Source organism: Mus caroli, unplaced genomic scaffold, assembly GCF_978045245.1.
Source record: "Mus caroli unplaced genomic scaffold, Mus_caroli_1 scaffold_8, whole genome shotgun sequence".
Taxonomy (NCBI): Eukaryota; Metazoa; Chordata; class Mammalia; order Rodentia; family Muridae; genus Mus; species Mus caroli.
Genome location: NW_028227263.1, coordinates 115,924,206 through 115,937,874, shown reverse-complemented (window position 1 = coordinate 115,937,874; position 13,669 = coordinate 115,924,206). Strand labels below are relative to the sequence as shown.

The 13,669-nt window shown below is 52.6% G+C and overlaps 2 protein-coding genes across 5 annotated transcripts; one reads left to right on the top strand and one right to left on the bottom strand.

The window, feature by feature from the left end:
- The first annotated feature begins 2,102 nt into the window (after positions 1-2,102).
- Positions 2,103-11,402, top strand: Yif1b (Yip1 interacting factor homolog B, membrane trafficking protein). Of its 4 annotated transcripts, none has more exons than XM_021168806.3 (8): positions 2,103-2,207; positions 7,917-8,149; positions 8,255-8,359; positions 8,449-8,527; positions 8,637-8,694; positions 9,475-9,630; positions 9,711-9,804; positions 11,110-11,402. In XM_021168806.3, the coding sequence occupies exons 1-8, from the start codon at positions 2,162-2,164 to the stop codon at positions 11,263-11,265; spliced, it is 927 nt and encodes a 308-aa protein (XP_021024465.1). In that variant the 5' UTR covers positions 2,103-2,161; the 3' UTR covers positions 11,266-11,402. The 4 variants fall into 4 exon arrangements, with proteins under 4 accessions (XP_021024465.1, XP_021024464.1, XP_021024466.1 ...); XM_021168805.2 differs by having other exon boundaries at positions 2,103-2,216; XM_021168807.3 differs by lacking the exon at positions 2,103-2,207 and adding an exon at positions 2,227-2,382.
- CUNH19orf33 (chromosome unknown C19orf33 homolog) lies at positions 11,329-12,392 on the bottom strand. Its single transcript, XM_021168813.3, has 4 exons — positions 12,190-12,392; positions 11,974-12,086; positions 11,742-11,810; positions 11,329-11,586 (listed from the first exon to the last, which is right to left on the bottom strand). The coding sequence occupies exons 1-4, from the start codon at positions 12,209-12,211 to the stop codon at positions 11,467-11,469; spliced, it is 324 nt and encodes a 107-aa protein (XP_021024472.1). The 5' UTR covers positions 12,212-12,392; the 3' UTR covers positions 11,329-11,466.
- Between the last annotated feature and the right edge of the window lie 1,277 nt (positions 12,393-13,669).

The following is a 13,669-nucleotide window of genomic DNA, read 5'->3' as shown; positions in this document are numbered from 1 at the left end:
CAGCCATCTCTCCAGCCCCACCCCCCTTATTTGAGACAAGGTTTCTCTGTGTAGCCCTGGCTGTTCTGGAACTCACTCTGTAGACCAGGCTGGCCTTGAACTCAGAAATCCGCCTGCCTCTGCCTCCCGAGTACTGGGATTAAAGGCATGTGCTTTCTCTCTCTCTCTCTCTCTCTCTCTCTCTCTCTCTCTCTCTCTCTCTCTCTCTCTCTGGAGATTATTTTAAGTAGTTCACTTGAACTCAGTATAAACCTAAGGATGGTCTTGAACTTCTGAACCTCGTGCTACCACATCCGGAGTGCTGGGATCGCAGGTGTGTGCCAACACACCTAGCTGCACTATTTATATAAAAGACATGTGTGTTTGAGGATTCTGCAATAGGCAGGGATTCAACAGACACCTATATATAGACAGATGAATATATATATATATATATATATATATATACACACATATATGTATATATTTTCTTTTTAATTTTTTTTCACACAAGAGGCCCACAGCAAGCCCAAAATGTCTGCCTTATTGATTTTTTAAAAAGGTCACAGATAGATGGATTTAGACAAGAAGAAGGCTGAGGATGAGAAGTGGAGGTAGTGCCTAGGAGTCAGACAGTAACACAAAGCAAAATGATGTGGATGTGTCTCAGCAAAGGACTGCATCTGATGCAGGTCTCCTCCCTAAGAAGCCATTGCAGAAGAGGAAAGGGAAGCCACAGGACAGGGTCATTTGTTGACCATCTCCTTCTGGAGTGCTATCACTTCCCAGAGGCATTTCCGACTTTTTTTTTTTTTTTTTTTTTTTGCCTTTGATAAGCAGAAAAAAGGACAGAAGGGGGCCAGTCATGGGTCCTGGTGGCACACAACTGTAATCCCTGGATTTGGAAGGTAGAAGCAGGAAGATCAGGGTCCAAGGATGTCTTTACCTTCATGAAGTCAACCTTTCTCAAATCAAAAGAGGTAGGGGCATATTAAGGAAGAGAAAGAGACACTGAGGCACACACAGGAGGAAGTTAGGAGGAAGTTAGTTTTCAGGGGTCTATACTCAAATTTGTGCTTGTGTGCATTCAACTGTTAGGGCTGTATGCACCTTTGGTGGACAGAAAGCTTGAAGGAAAAGAGCCATGTGAGAACATTTTTATGAACTTCTGGGAAATTGCCTTAAGGTACCTTCGAAGAAAGTTATCGGTTCTGAACTAATATGCTGAGAGCTGAGGGCCTCTTTTTCAATCTTTTTTTTTTTTTTTTTAGACTAGAGCTCACTATGTTCAAAGCCAGTACTCGTGACATTTTTTAAAGATTTATTTATTATTATACATAAGTACACTGTAGCTGACTTCAGACGCAGCAGAAGAGGGCGTCAGATCTCATTACAGTTGGTTGTGAGCCACCATGTGGTTGCTGGGATTTGCACTCAGGACCTTTGGAAGAACAGTCAGTGCTCTTACCCCGCTGAGCCATCTCACCAGCCCACTCATGACTTTCTTTTTCAGCTTCCTCAGTATTGGGAATACAGAAGTGATCCACTAAGCTAAACTTTGTTTCTCAGCCTAAATGGGCGTGCATTCCTTTAATCCTGAGCTAGAGAGATCTCTGTGAATTCCAGGCCATTCTAGTCTACAGAGTGAGTTCCAAATCAACTATGGCTACACAGAGAAACCCTGTCTCGAAAAAAACAAACAAACAAATAAACAAATAAATAAATAATAAAAATGAGTGCTGCGTCTGTGTAAACGTTAGATGAGCCGGCATAACTGCGGTAATCCATCTTTCTCCCCGCCTTTCACGCTTCTTCAGCCTCCCCGTGCTCTCAGCTAACTAAATCGAGAGCCTGCCTGTAAAGAACTACATTTCCCGTCGACTTCCGCGCTCAACAATAGGAACGTTTCCTTCCTGCCGAAGTCTTCTCCTCCTAGATCGCGCCAGGCTCCGCCCTGCTGCCGCTAAGGTACGGCCTCTTCCCTTACGTCATTGGCCTCAGTTCCCGCCTCTTATGTAAGCCGACGCCCACTCAGCCAGGCTGCCCTCCCCCAGAGGGTGTGGCTTTCTTGCGCTATCGTGAGACCTATTGGGTCTCTCGGTACTATTGGGGCGTGGCTACGGGAACCGGGCGGGCCCATTCCAAACTGCGGCTGTGGCGTTCGCGGTGGTGGCATCTAAGCATGCACGCGACAGGTTTGGCGGCGCCGGCGGGGACGCCCCGGCTGCGTAAGTGGCGTACGTGGCCGGCTGAGGAGATCGGGCGGGCGAGGGGTGTGGCGGGGCTGTCGCGGCGGTTGGCGAGGTCACTCCAGGTCGGACGGAGGTCACGAGATCCCGGACCTGGAGTTTCTAGGTGTGCACAACCCAGGGATGCCAAGTCCGGGTAGGGGGCGCATCGCGGGTAGGTTCTTTTAAAAATTCCTTTAAAAGAAAGCAAGTTGGAGGAAGATGTAGTGCGATGTTCAGAGAAACGCTACTTCCATTCATTTGCAGTCAGCTATTTGACCTCCCGTGCTCCCCACCTTTCCGAGACTCTTCAGTGCTCAGGAGCTGTCACCCACGCTCCACAGTACGGCCCCTGGGCACTCCCTGTGCGGACAGGGCCATATTTACATCCCATTTAAGAACACAACCAGTACTTATTGTCCTGCTAACCTCCTTTTTCCAGCTTCGTTAACCTCTTTTCCCAGATGTAAATTTGAATTCCTCTTGGTCTCTCAATATCTATGTCCTGTTTGTTTCATTTATTCATCTAACATACCTTGCTCCAGTGAACCTTGTGCCAGGCCCTGGGCTGGAATTTGGGTGCACACTAGTAACTACCAAAGCCCTGGTCTTTGCTTTCTTACAGCTAGAGTTCAGGAGGAAGATAGACACTTTTTAAGGAAGGAAACTTGTCGGTCAACTAGAGTAGTTGGGGAGTAGTAAGAACCAGTGTGTGTGTGTAGTCCTGATTGTGACTGGGGTTTGAGGAGGCCCCATTTACCCCTTCACTCCTTAGTGTCTGGCTGGCCTGTGATATGTGACAGCTAGCATTTATTCCTGTCATAGAGCTGCCAGTACAGAGCAATGGAACTGCTGTGATAGAAGCATGGGGGAAGGTTCACCGTGCACACCTGTAACCCTAGCACTTGGGAGTCAACTTTCAATGCCTGCCTGGGCAACATGTGTTTAAAGAAAACGGTGGGAGCAGTCAGGGGTGGATTCCCAGAGATGGCTCCAGTAAGGGCGCCTGCCACCAAGCCTGACTGCCTAAGATGGATGGATCTATGGTGGACAGACACACACATACACATGAGTTAGTTCTTTTTATTAGAGTGCTGGACAGATGATGTGGAGTGCACAGGCAGATAGATTGGGGCTGGGATGGAGATGTGGAACTCAGTTGCTGACTGGAAGTATCCTTGAGTCCTTGAAGAGGGCATGCCTAATGATGAAAGACCTAAGGGATTCCTGGAGAGAAAGGCCGTGCCAACAAGATACACAATTGAGTTGATGCTGAGGAGGGAAATCAGGAACCTGGCCATTATGAGAAGCAACAGTGAGGGAGAACATTTGAGCAGAGTCCCTAGTGTGGCCCAGCAGGCTCCTGGAGGAGGGTGGTTCTAGGTTGAGAGTACTGTGTGTTAAGGCAAAGAATTTGTCTACGTTGGGACCTGAGAGACCTTGGGGCCAGGGGTGCTGACAGGGCTGAGGAGGTGTTAGAATTTGATTCTCAGCATGTCGGTCCTTGATCTTGGGCAGAGGATGAAAAGGTTTGAGTTCACTTAAAGGGACCATGCAAGTGATGCACCTGGAAGGCCAGTAAGGCACTTGTAATTCAGGCACTAGTAAGGTGGGGGCTGGAGGGTTATCCATGAGTTCAAAGCCAGCCTGGGTTTCAGAGTGAGTCCCAGGACAGCAAGAGCTGCATAGTGAGGACTTGTCGTTAACAAAACAAAAACAAGCTGGGCAGTGGTGGCGCATGCCTTTAATCCCAGCACTTGGGAGGCAGCGGCAGGCGGATTTCTGAGTTCTAGGCCAGCCTGGTCTACAGAGTGAGTTCCAGGACAGCCAGGGCTACACAAAGAAACCCTGTCTCAAAATACTAAAAAACTAAAACCAAAACCAAAAAGATAAATGTATCAGAGGATCACAGAGCCAAGATGGGTGGTACAAGCCTGTGATCCCAGCCGCTTGCGGGGGGGGGGGGAGGGGGGCAGGATCTCCTCCAGTTCTAAGCAGCTTCAGTAGTTCCTTCCCAGTTAGCTACGCCTGGGGATCTTAGTAAGACCCTAGTTTTGGTTGGCCAGTTTGTTTTTCTTTTGAGACAGGTTCCTACTGTATAGCCCTGACTGTCCTGGAGGTCACTATGTAGACCAGGCTGCTCTCGTACCTATAGAGATCCACCCACCTCTGGCTCCTTAATGTGGGGATCAAAGACATGCACCGCCACACCCCAGTGAGACCCTGTCTGTAAAGTAAAGCTGGAGATGCAGCTAAGTGTTAGAGTTCCTGCTTAACACGCACAAGGCCCTGGTTTCTAGTGCTCAGTACTTAAAAAAAGTATCCCTGGCTATCCACTGGAGACTTCCTTCAATGGGGCTAAGAATGGGCCAGGTACCTGGTGTGGTAACAGCACACACCTAAGATGCTTGCACTCCAGAAAACCAAGAGTTTGAGGGCAGCCTGAGCTACATAGCAAAGCCCTGACTCAAAAGCCAGAAGGAAAAAGAATAGGTGGGAACAGGTGAGACACGTGAATCCAATAGGCAGTGGTGGGGACGAAAGGGAAGGTGAGGCACTGTGGGAGGCTGAGGGATGGTTGGCTGGATGTCAGAGGAGAGCAGGTGGGCAGAAAGGTGAGGCCCAGAGGCAGCCTGGCTGTGAGTGTGCACTCTGTGCAAGGAGGGCAAGAGTGGAGAATTAGGTCACCCATTTCTGAGAGCTGGAAAGGCTCCAACCCGGAGAGTGACTGGGAAGGTAGGAGCATTGGCCATCTTATCTGCTGCTAGGTCTTCTTCAGCAGACAGAGCCTTACTGACAGAAGCGCCAGCCAGATATTTCTAGGTGAGGCGTGTGAGGTGAGTCGGTAGTTTTGTGGCGACTCAGGATTGGAGGTTGGCACTGCCTGGGTTGAGGACCTAATAATGCTCATTGGAGTGGAACAAGCTGGGTCAAAGGGATAGGCCTGTTGTCCTAGATACATGGAAGGTGGAGGCAGAAGGGTCTTGAGTTCAAGACCAACCTAGGCCAGCTACATAATGAGAGCCTGTTTCAAAAAAGGTGAGGGAGGGACTGGAGAAATGACTTAGTCAAGCCAAATGCACCTTGCTCAAGTGGGAGGACTTGAGTTTTGCACCCATGTAAATAGCCAAGCATGGCAGTTCATGCTGTGATCCCAGCCCTTCGCAGGCCAACACAGAATTCCAAGGCCTTGTCATCTGGCCTGAATAGCCAGATCAGCGAGCTACAGGTTCAGTGAGAGATCTGGTCTCAGACTGTGGGTGGAGAGTGAGAAAGACAGCTGTGGTTGGCCTCAGCACAGGTCCACCCTGCATGTGCACACACAAACACATACACGTGTACACGTGGCATTGGAGACACGGCTCATTGGTCAAGAACACTTGTTGCTCCTGCAGAAGACTGGGTTTGGCCCCTAGCACCCACGTGGTGGTTCACATATAACTAAAGTAAGTCTTTAGAAACATTGTGGCACACATTCACAGTGTCTCAGCCTCCTGAGTGCTGGGGTTGCAGATGAGATCATGGCCAGCTGTCCAGGCAGTCTATGGGTGTAGACTGCAGGTTCACCATGGTCTGACTGTTCCTCCCAGTGTGCAGTTCCCAGTGCTCAGCAGCCAATATCCGGGACCCTGGGGCTACCCCATCTCTGCAGACACCGCCTCCCACCCCTGCTTAGACCAGTCTGAAAAGGTAGGGGATTCCTCTCTCTCCCTTTCCTCAGCCCAGCTCTACGCAGCTTCCATGTTCACTGGCCCCCTGGCTCAGTACTTAAATGGCCACTTTCCATGTCCCCACCCCAGCTCTGTTCGCCATGCTCTCTAGCCTGACCCACTCAGCAGTCTCCACTTCCCAGGTTCCCCCCACGAAGTCAGATGGAACTTTTACAGGTAGCTCTGGGGTTTTGCTTTGGTTTTATGCCACGCAGGGGAATTGAACCCTGGACCTTGTACGTGCTTGTATGTGGATGCTGGAGGTCAACCTCGTATGTCATCCCTCAGGCACTAGCTACCTTGGGTTTGGAGTTGCTTTTGTTATCGTCTTTATTTTTTTTATTTTTTATTTATTTATTTTGGTTTTTCGAGACAGGGTTTCTCTGTGTAGCCCTGGCTGTCCAGGAACTCACTCTGTAGACCAGGCTGACCTAGAACTCAGAAATCCGCCTGCCTCTGCCTCCCAAGTGCTGGGATTAAAGGCATGCACCACCACCTACTGGCGTCTTTAATTTTTTTATTTGTGTGACTGTGTGTAAAGGTAGAAGCCAGAAGGGCGCCCCCGGAGCTGACCAGTTGCGCAGTGGTCATGGGTACTGGGGATATTTGGGTCTTCCAGAAGAGCAGCCAGTACTCTTCATGGCTGAGCCACTTTCCCAGCCGTTCTACCTCATTGTTGGTTTTGCTTTGTTCCTGGGGAGAGCTGTTTGGTTTTTTGGGATGTCTTTGGCAAACTGTATGTACTCCTCCTGGTTCTCCTGGACCTTGCTGTGTAGACTAGGTTGGCCTGGGACAGAGAGCCTCCTACCTCCTACTGTAATGAGAGACTCGCAACACTGTGTCTGGCCAGGCAAGCTCTGGGAGTGGGCGTGGCCTTGCAGGACCTGCATGCCTCCGAACCTCAGCTTCTTTGGTCTTGGTTCCTCCCTCTGTGAAATGTGGGCAATAGCAAGCCGCCTTGAGAAGCCCATAGCCTCACCTGGTACATCTCACCTTCTGTGAGTCTTAGAGAAGCTCACACCCATGCCTTCGGAGGCTCTTTTCTTTCTGAGAGCCTGCCCCTTAACCCTTGTGCTGAATTGGAACATCTTTATTGGTAACTTAAAGATGGTAATAGCCTCAGTTGATGTGGGCTGGCTGTGAGTAAGTGAGCTTAACTGTTGTGGTGTACACACGGGATTGATGCTCCATACTAGCCATGGAGCTGGCCGGGTTGCTTCCCGTAGCTGCCCAATAGGGCGAGTGCCCACTCTAAGCCTGTTCTGGGAACTTCACCTGTGAACAGGGGCCATTCCCGCTCCAGGGACCCTATAGCGAACAAGAGAAAAACAGCTCGTTTGCCTGTGGATGCTCAGTGCTGTAGACATCAGTAGAGGAGGTGTTGGTGGGGGCTGCCAAGAGAGATGCATGGCAGAGATACATGCAGCAAGACCTTAGGGCAGAGAGCAGGATGCCATGAGAGTTGGGGGAGAGTATTGCAGGCTGAGGCATGGCCAGCGCAGAGCCCGGAGCTGAGTAGGTGCCAGGGACACTGAGAGGCCAACTGGTGGAGACTCAAGTCAGGAAGAGGTAGGAGCAGAAGCACTGTTTGTCATGGTTGTGTAGGATTTGTGCAGAGTAGACCTCAAGATGAAGAAGCTCTCATCGTTATTTGTGTAGACGGAAAGTGAGGGGTAAATGGTGGGTGGATGACAGGTGGAAAATCAAGTAAAGGACGGGCGATGGATGGTACTGGGCGATGGGCAAAATCGATGAATGGATGGTGGCTAAGTAGATGAATGAATAGATGCATAGATGAGTGGGTGAATCGATGGCAGGGTAGATGGACAAATGAATGGATGGATGTAGGGAGAGTTGGCTGATGGATGGGTGGTGGGATGGCAGGCAACCTATCTGACGTCACAACAGAGGTTATTTGGCAACCCTTGCCCCAGCTGTGGCCAGAGAGAGTGATGGAACCTGGGCAGAATTAATGAAGTCCTTCCCTTTCTCTCTGCAGCCTCAAAGCGGAGGGTCCCAGTGTCCCAACCAGGCATGGCTGATCCCCACCAGTTTTTTGATGACACGAGTTCTACCCCAAGCCGGGGCTATGGAGGCCAGCCATCACCTGGTGGTCTGGGTTACCCCACCTCTTCATCCGACGCAGCCTTCCTGGCTGCCCCTATGTCCAACATGGCGATGGTCTACGGGAGCAGCCTGGCCGCTCAGGGCAAGGAGCTGGTAGATAAGAATGTGAGTCTGGCTAACACGGTGGGATGTGGGCTGGGAACAGATGGCTGACAGGCAGGCGGGCGGGCGGGCGCCACAGGGCCTTAGGCTTGAGCTTTGTCCCTCCAGATCGACCGCTTCATCCCCGTCAGCAAGCTCAAGTATTACTTCGCAGTGGACACGGTGTACGTGGGCAAGAAGCTTGGGCTGCTGGTCTTTCCCTACCTTCACCAGGTGAGCAGCGCCTGCTCGGTACCTGCCAGCAAGCAGGGTGGAAGGACCCCCACCCTGGGGTGCTGCCACTACCCCAACTCTCTCCACAGGACTGGGAGGTACAGTACCAACAGGACACCCCAGTGGCCCCCCGCTTCGACATCAATGCTCCAGACCTCTACATTCCAGGTTGTCCCCTCCCGACTCTGCCTAGGCGTGTCTGGGATGGATGTTTGGGTGCCTGGTGCCCGGGAAGGGCTTCCCTCCTCTGACGAGTGTCTGTGTCTGTCTTCCACAGCCATGGCTTTCATCACCTACATCTTGGTGGCCGGCCTTGCACTGGGGACCCAGGACAGGTAAGGATCCTGGAGCAGGGGAAGACATGGGGATATGGAGGCCAAGAGCCATCAGAGAGGTCTCAGCTCTCCTGTCCTGGGACAGTCCCACCTTGTGGCGCGTCACCCCAGGGACACCTTTCACATGGAGCCCATCAAACCCATTTGTGCCCGGCCATCTTCTAAATCCAACCTTCCTTCCTCAGCCTCCACCCACAAATCTATCCTTATGTTCACAGTCCCCCTAAATAAGGTGCTTCCCACTTTCACCCCTTATAATCTCACCCTAGCAGCAACTAAAAGCTCTAAGAGGTGGGCCTGGCCTCCTCCCTATCCTGAAGCTGTCAGTGGCTCAAAGGTCAAGCAGCTGACCCTGTGCCCCCAGCCCTGCTGCTGCCTCCGGGCCTTTGCACATCCATAGTTCCCTGACAGGAATGTGCTCTTTCCCTCCGTGTCCCGCACCTGCTCCTTCACTGTGGTCCTCATCCTGTCATTTCCTGATCAGGCCCCATCTCTCCCTTACAGTTGCCTGTTCCTTCTTTTTTTGTGGCATTGAAAACAAGTATCATGGAACTAGTGGATTCCTTGCTGAGGCTCCAAGATGAAGCAAGGCCCCTTCCCCACCAGTTCTGACTTCAGGCTTCAGCCCAGCTGCCCTTTCTTTCACAGGGCTCTGAGGTCCCCCGTCTAAGCCCTGACTTGAGTGTCACTGTCTAGGGACAGACCCAGATCCTTGGTGGTCTCTGTTCCATTGACACAGGGCTGCCCCGGGTGATGCTCAGGGGACATCTCTTCCGGCAGGTTCTCCCCAGACCTCCTGGGACTGCAGGCGAGCTCGGCTCTGGCCTGGCTGACTCTGGAAGTCGTAGCAATCCTGCTCAGTCTCTACCTGGTCACTGTCAACACCGACCTCACCACCATTGACCTGGTGGCCTTCTTGGGCTACAAATATGTGGGGTGAGTGCTCCCGCCCAGCTTTCCAGTCCCAGACCTTGGCCTCTTCACACTGATTCTCCCCTCCCCTCTCCCCCCGTCAGGATGATTGGCGGCGTCCTCACGGGTCTGCTCTTTGGAAAGATCGGCTACTACCTGGTGCTTGCCTGGTGCTGTGTGTCCATCTTTGTGTTCATGGTGAGTAGGGATAAGGGCGGACAAGGCTGAGGCCCCAGGCCTCCATACCAGGCTTGGGGAGGTCTTTGGAGCATCCAAGTACCAAATCTGAGGCTAGGGGAGCCTCCTGGAAGAGGCAGACACTGTGTGCCTTTCTGAGAGCAAGAGCCAGCCTGGATGCTAGGCTGGGGCCAGGGTTGCCCAGTACACAGGTTCTGCTTGGGCTCTCACTCTTACTTCTGTCTCTGTATGCTGGGCTTTCTGCCAGCCTGCCCCTGAGTCCCTCCAGCTGTGGTAAAATACTGCCTAGGGGCCATGTCTGGACTGCCGCGTACGGCGCGAATCACCTCCTCTGCTTAAGCCTCAGTTTCTTTTGTAAACTGGGATGCCTGGTGACTGCACCCGGAGTCTCGGAGGATTTAGACCGAGCATGAGGGGGAAGCAGAGGGTAACACTGGTACTGGTCCAAAAGCATAAGCCTTGTCATCATGTAACGTTAAGGGAGATGGCTCCATCAGTAAGGAAGACCTGACTTCAATCCTTGGACCCCACATTAAAAAAAAAAAAGAGCCCAGAGTAGATCTATTCTTATAATCTCAGAGCTAGGAATGTGGGGCTCATTGGTACTAGCCTAGACTACTTGGTAACGGGTCCTCTAACTCCCACAAATATAGGTACACACACACACACACACACACACATACACACAAAGAAACATCGGGTACAGTGAGGTGGCTAAGCAGGTAAAGGGCGCTCGCTACCAAGCCTGACAACTTCAAGTTCTATCTCTGGAACCCGCATGGTGGAAGGGGAGAACTGACTCCTGCAGGTTGCCCAGATGTGAGCTCAAGTAGATCGATCACCAGGAACTTGAGGCCACCTTGGTCTACATGTCAAGATCCTGCCTCCCAGAGAGAGAAAGAGCGCGGGAGGGAGGGGGGGGGAAGGGAGGGGGAGGAAGGCATCTGAGCCAAACCAAAAAGGAAATAGCCTTCTAGTTTGTCTTCTGGAGCTGTGTTTTGGGAGTGTTACTCTGTGGTAGGGCACTGGGCTAGTGTCTGCAAGGATCTGTGTTGCGTGAAGGCGGACACTGTCTCCCAGTAGGTGGAAGCAGCTAGGCCACGTTCTTTAGGCCGGGATCTACAATTCTTAGCAGAGAGCCTCTCTTCTGGCCTTTGCCTCTGCAAAGGTTTGCTCACAGGGCTTGGGGGAGGTAGCTATTCAAAAGACCCTTCTAGGAACACAAACTGGAGGCCACAGAGGGGCAGGGACTCATCCCGAGCTGCCTGGCACTTACGGGACCCCCACTTTACCCTTGCCACCCAGATCCGGACACTGCGGCTCAAGATCCTGGCCCAGGCAGCGGCTGAAGGAGTGCCGGTGCGTGGGGCGCGGAACCAGCTGCGCATGTACCTGACTATGGCAGTGGCAGCTGCGCAGCCGGTACTCATGTACTGGCTCACCTTCCACCTTGTACGGTGAGCTGCGGCCTGGCCTCCAGCTCCCACACTCATCTCGCTTGACCAGGGCTCCCGCCCTCCAGGCCCGCGCCCTCCCTCCTAGCCAAGGTGCTCCTGTCGCCTACTGCACACCCGCAACAATAAACCTGATGGGCTCGGCGCGGCCTCCGCTTCTGACCGGCAGAGGGCGCTGGGGAGCGGAAAGGGCTGCAAGTTTAATAAGTCAATGGGGGGCCTTCTTCTTCTCCTTCTTTTCCTTCTTCTCCTTCTTCTCCTTCTTCACTTTGGGTTTCTTGGCCTTGTCTGAGGAGCGTTCATGCTTCTTGCAGCCAGTGGCGTACTCCTGGAGAGCCGAGGACGGTGGGTAGGAGAGGAGGTGGCCCGGTTGAAAGCGGTACTGGACCCGCCCCACTCACCTCGGCAAGGAGCCTAACGTGACCCTGACCGCAGCGGGGCCTGGGTCTGAGAGAACACGCTGGGAGAGGGACCGTCTCTTACCTTCCCCTCTGCCTCTGAGTCGCTGGAGCTGCTACTGCTGCTGGAGTCGGAGGAGCTGCCAGGGCCATGCTAGATGGGGGGTTGGGGAGGGGGTGGTTAAAGTGAGGACAGGGACCGGCTCGACCAGCTTCCAACCCAAACTGGAAGGCTGATGTGTGGCCAAGGACCAAGGACGGAAGCCAGTCCTCATCTCGGGCCCTCGGGACTCGATGCCGGTGATGAAGTGACTTACCCTCGGCTTGTGAGCAGCGCCTGCCTCTGGCCCGCCCGGCGCTTTAAGAGGACAGTGTTTGGGGTCTCCCACTTGGCCTGCCCCCTCTGGCTTCTTAGAGCCAGGGCCCAGGGCTGCAGAGGAGACGGGAGTTACATGGGTTATGTAGGCGACGTAGCTTCCCTTCAGTATTTCCCAGGCTTACACAGCAAATCCACCACTCCCCGGGGAGCGTACCTGCGGCCAAGTCAAACTCCATGGCGGTGACCAGTCTGGATGGCCGGAAGCTTTAGGCAGAGCCTAGGGCAGGGGGTGGGACTGCACGACCTGCCCATCTCAGGAATTCCGCGAAGCCTCGCCCTCCGGACCATTGTCCCTCAGCTCCCTGGCCCTGACTCACTGCACTGGCGCTCCCGGCTCCACCCAGACTTTCCTAAGTGGGAAGTGGGGTTAGAAGTGGCTGTAGGTGTCTGGGAGAAAGGGGGTGAGACTAGTCATCAGTTGGCCCCTTTGCGGGGGGGTACTTGCTTTGGGAAAGCCGTTCCATACACTGAACAAAGTTAAAGTGCATTCTGGGAGCGACGAGGTCTGGTTCTCAGCTCCTCTGACCTGAGATAAGTAGTGTCTGAAGAATTTGGTGGCCAGACTAGTGCGCCATGGCGGCTGCTGAAAAGCACCAGCAAAGTTGTACCCTGGGGTGGGGGTGGGGGGGTGGGAGGCAGGCAGGGCGGAGGGGTTGAATTCCTAGGCTGGTGTTTGGCAGAGTGCATGGTGGTGAAATGTGTTGCGTTGTTTGGGTAAAGGCAGGTGTCTTAATTTGGGCTGTTAAACATAACAGATTAGTGCTTAAGCAGCAGTTTACCTCATAGTCGGAAAGGCTGGGGGCTGGAAGCTAGGCATAGGCAGGGAGAGAGCCCTAGTACAGAGATGGTCTGCTTCCTGCTTCTAGTCTTGGCTCTCCATGTCTGAATGTAAGACCTCCAATTTGGGACATGGCTTCGCCATGTGACTTTCGGGCTCACAAGCATTAGCTCCAAGCTACGTACTGTAAGCTCACTGCTCAGGAGACTGGGGCAGGGGGATTGAAGACTCTATCATAGCCTGGGTTACACAGCATAAGAGTGCTGGGCTTGGTGGCGCACACCTTTAATCCTAACACTCAGGAGGCAGAGGCAGGTGGATATCTGAGTTCAAGGCCAGCCTGGCCTTACAGAGTGAGTTCTGTGCCACCCAGCAATATACCTGACTCAAGAAAATAAGGAGGCTGGTGAGGTGGCTCATTGTGTAGAATTGCCAGGTTAATGAGCTGAGTCTAATCACCCGGAACCACCTAAGAGAACTAACGCCTGCAAACCGTCTTTGGACTTCCACAGGTGCACATCCAGGCATGTGCACACAAAACAAAACACCCACCTGTATATTCCAAAAGTGAGCACCCACCTCTCAGCAGGAACAGGTGGCTACTTCAAGGATCAAGGTGGATGCCTGCTTAATGTCCATTTGCAGAAATGCCTGCACTGGTCATGCAGGCTCCACACATATCATTCCAGCACACACTTGGTGCTTCCCATTATCTGAAAAACTTTATTTTTAGATGTGTGTACGTGTGCTGGTGTCTGTGGAGGCCATCCTTGGGTTTGAGCCCTCAGAACAAAAAAATACCCCTAACCACCTTCTAGCACCTTAGCTCTTTACAGTTTAAATTCTTCCCTATGAT

Bases quoted from the DNA above. Each gene is read 5' to 3' on its own strand.
- CUNH19orf33 (XM_021168813.3), bottom strand. From the start codon at position 12,211: ATGGAGTTTGACTTGGCCGCAG. The intron at 12,087-12,189 runs GTACGCTCCCCG...TCTCCTCTGCAG, and splicing joins GGAGTTTGACTTGGCCGCAG to CCCTGGGCCCTGGCTCTAAG. The intron at 11,811-11,973 runs GTAAGTCACTTC...CCCCCCATCTAG, and splicing joins GCGCTGCTCACAAGCCGAGG to CATGGCCCTGGCAGCTCCTC.
- Yif1b (XM_021168805.2), top strand. From the start codon at position 2,162: ATGCACGCGACAGGTTTGGCGGCGCCGGCGGGGACGCCCCGGCTGCGT. The intron at 8,360-8,448 runs GTGAGCAGCGCC...CTCTCTCCACAG, and splicing joins TCTTTCCCTACCTTCACCAG to GACTGGGAGGTACAGTACCA. The intron at 8,695-9,474 runs GTAAGGATCCTG...CTCTTCCGGCAG, and splicing joins GCACTGGGGACCCAGGACAG to GTTCTCCCCAGACCTCCTGG.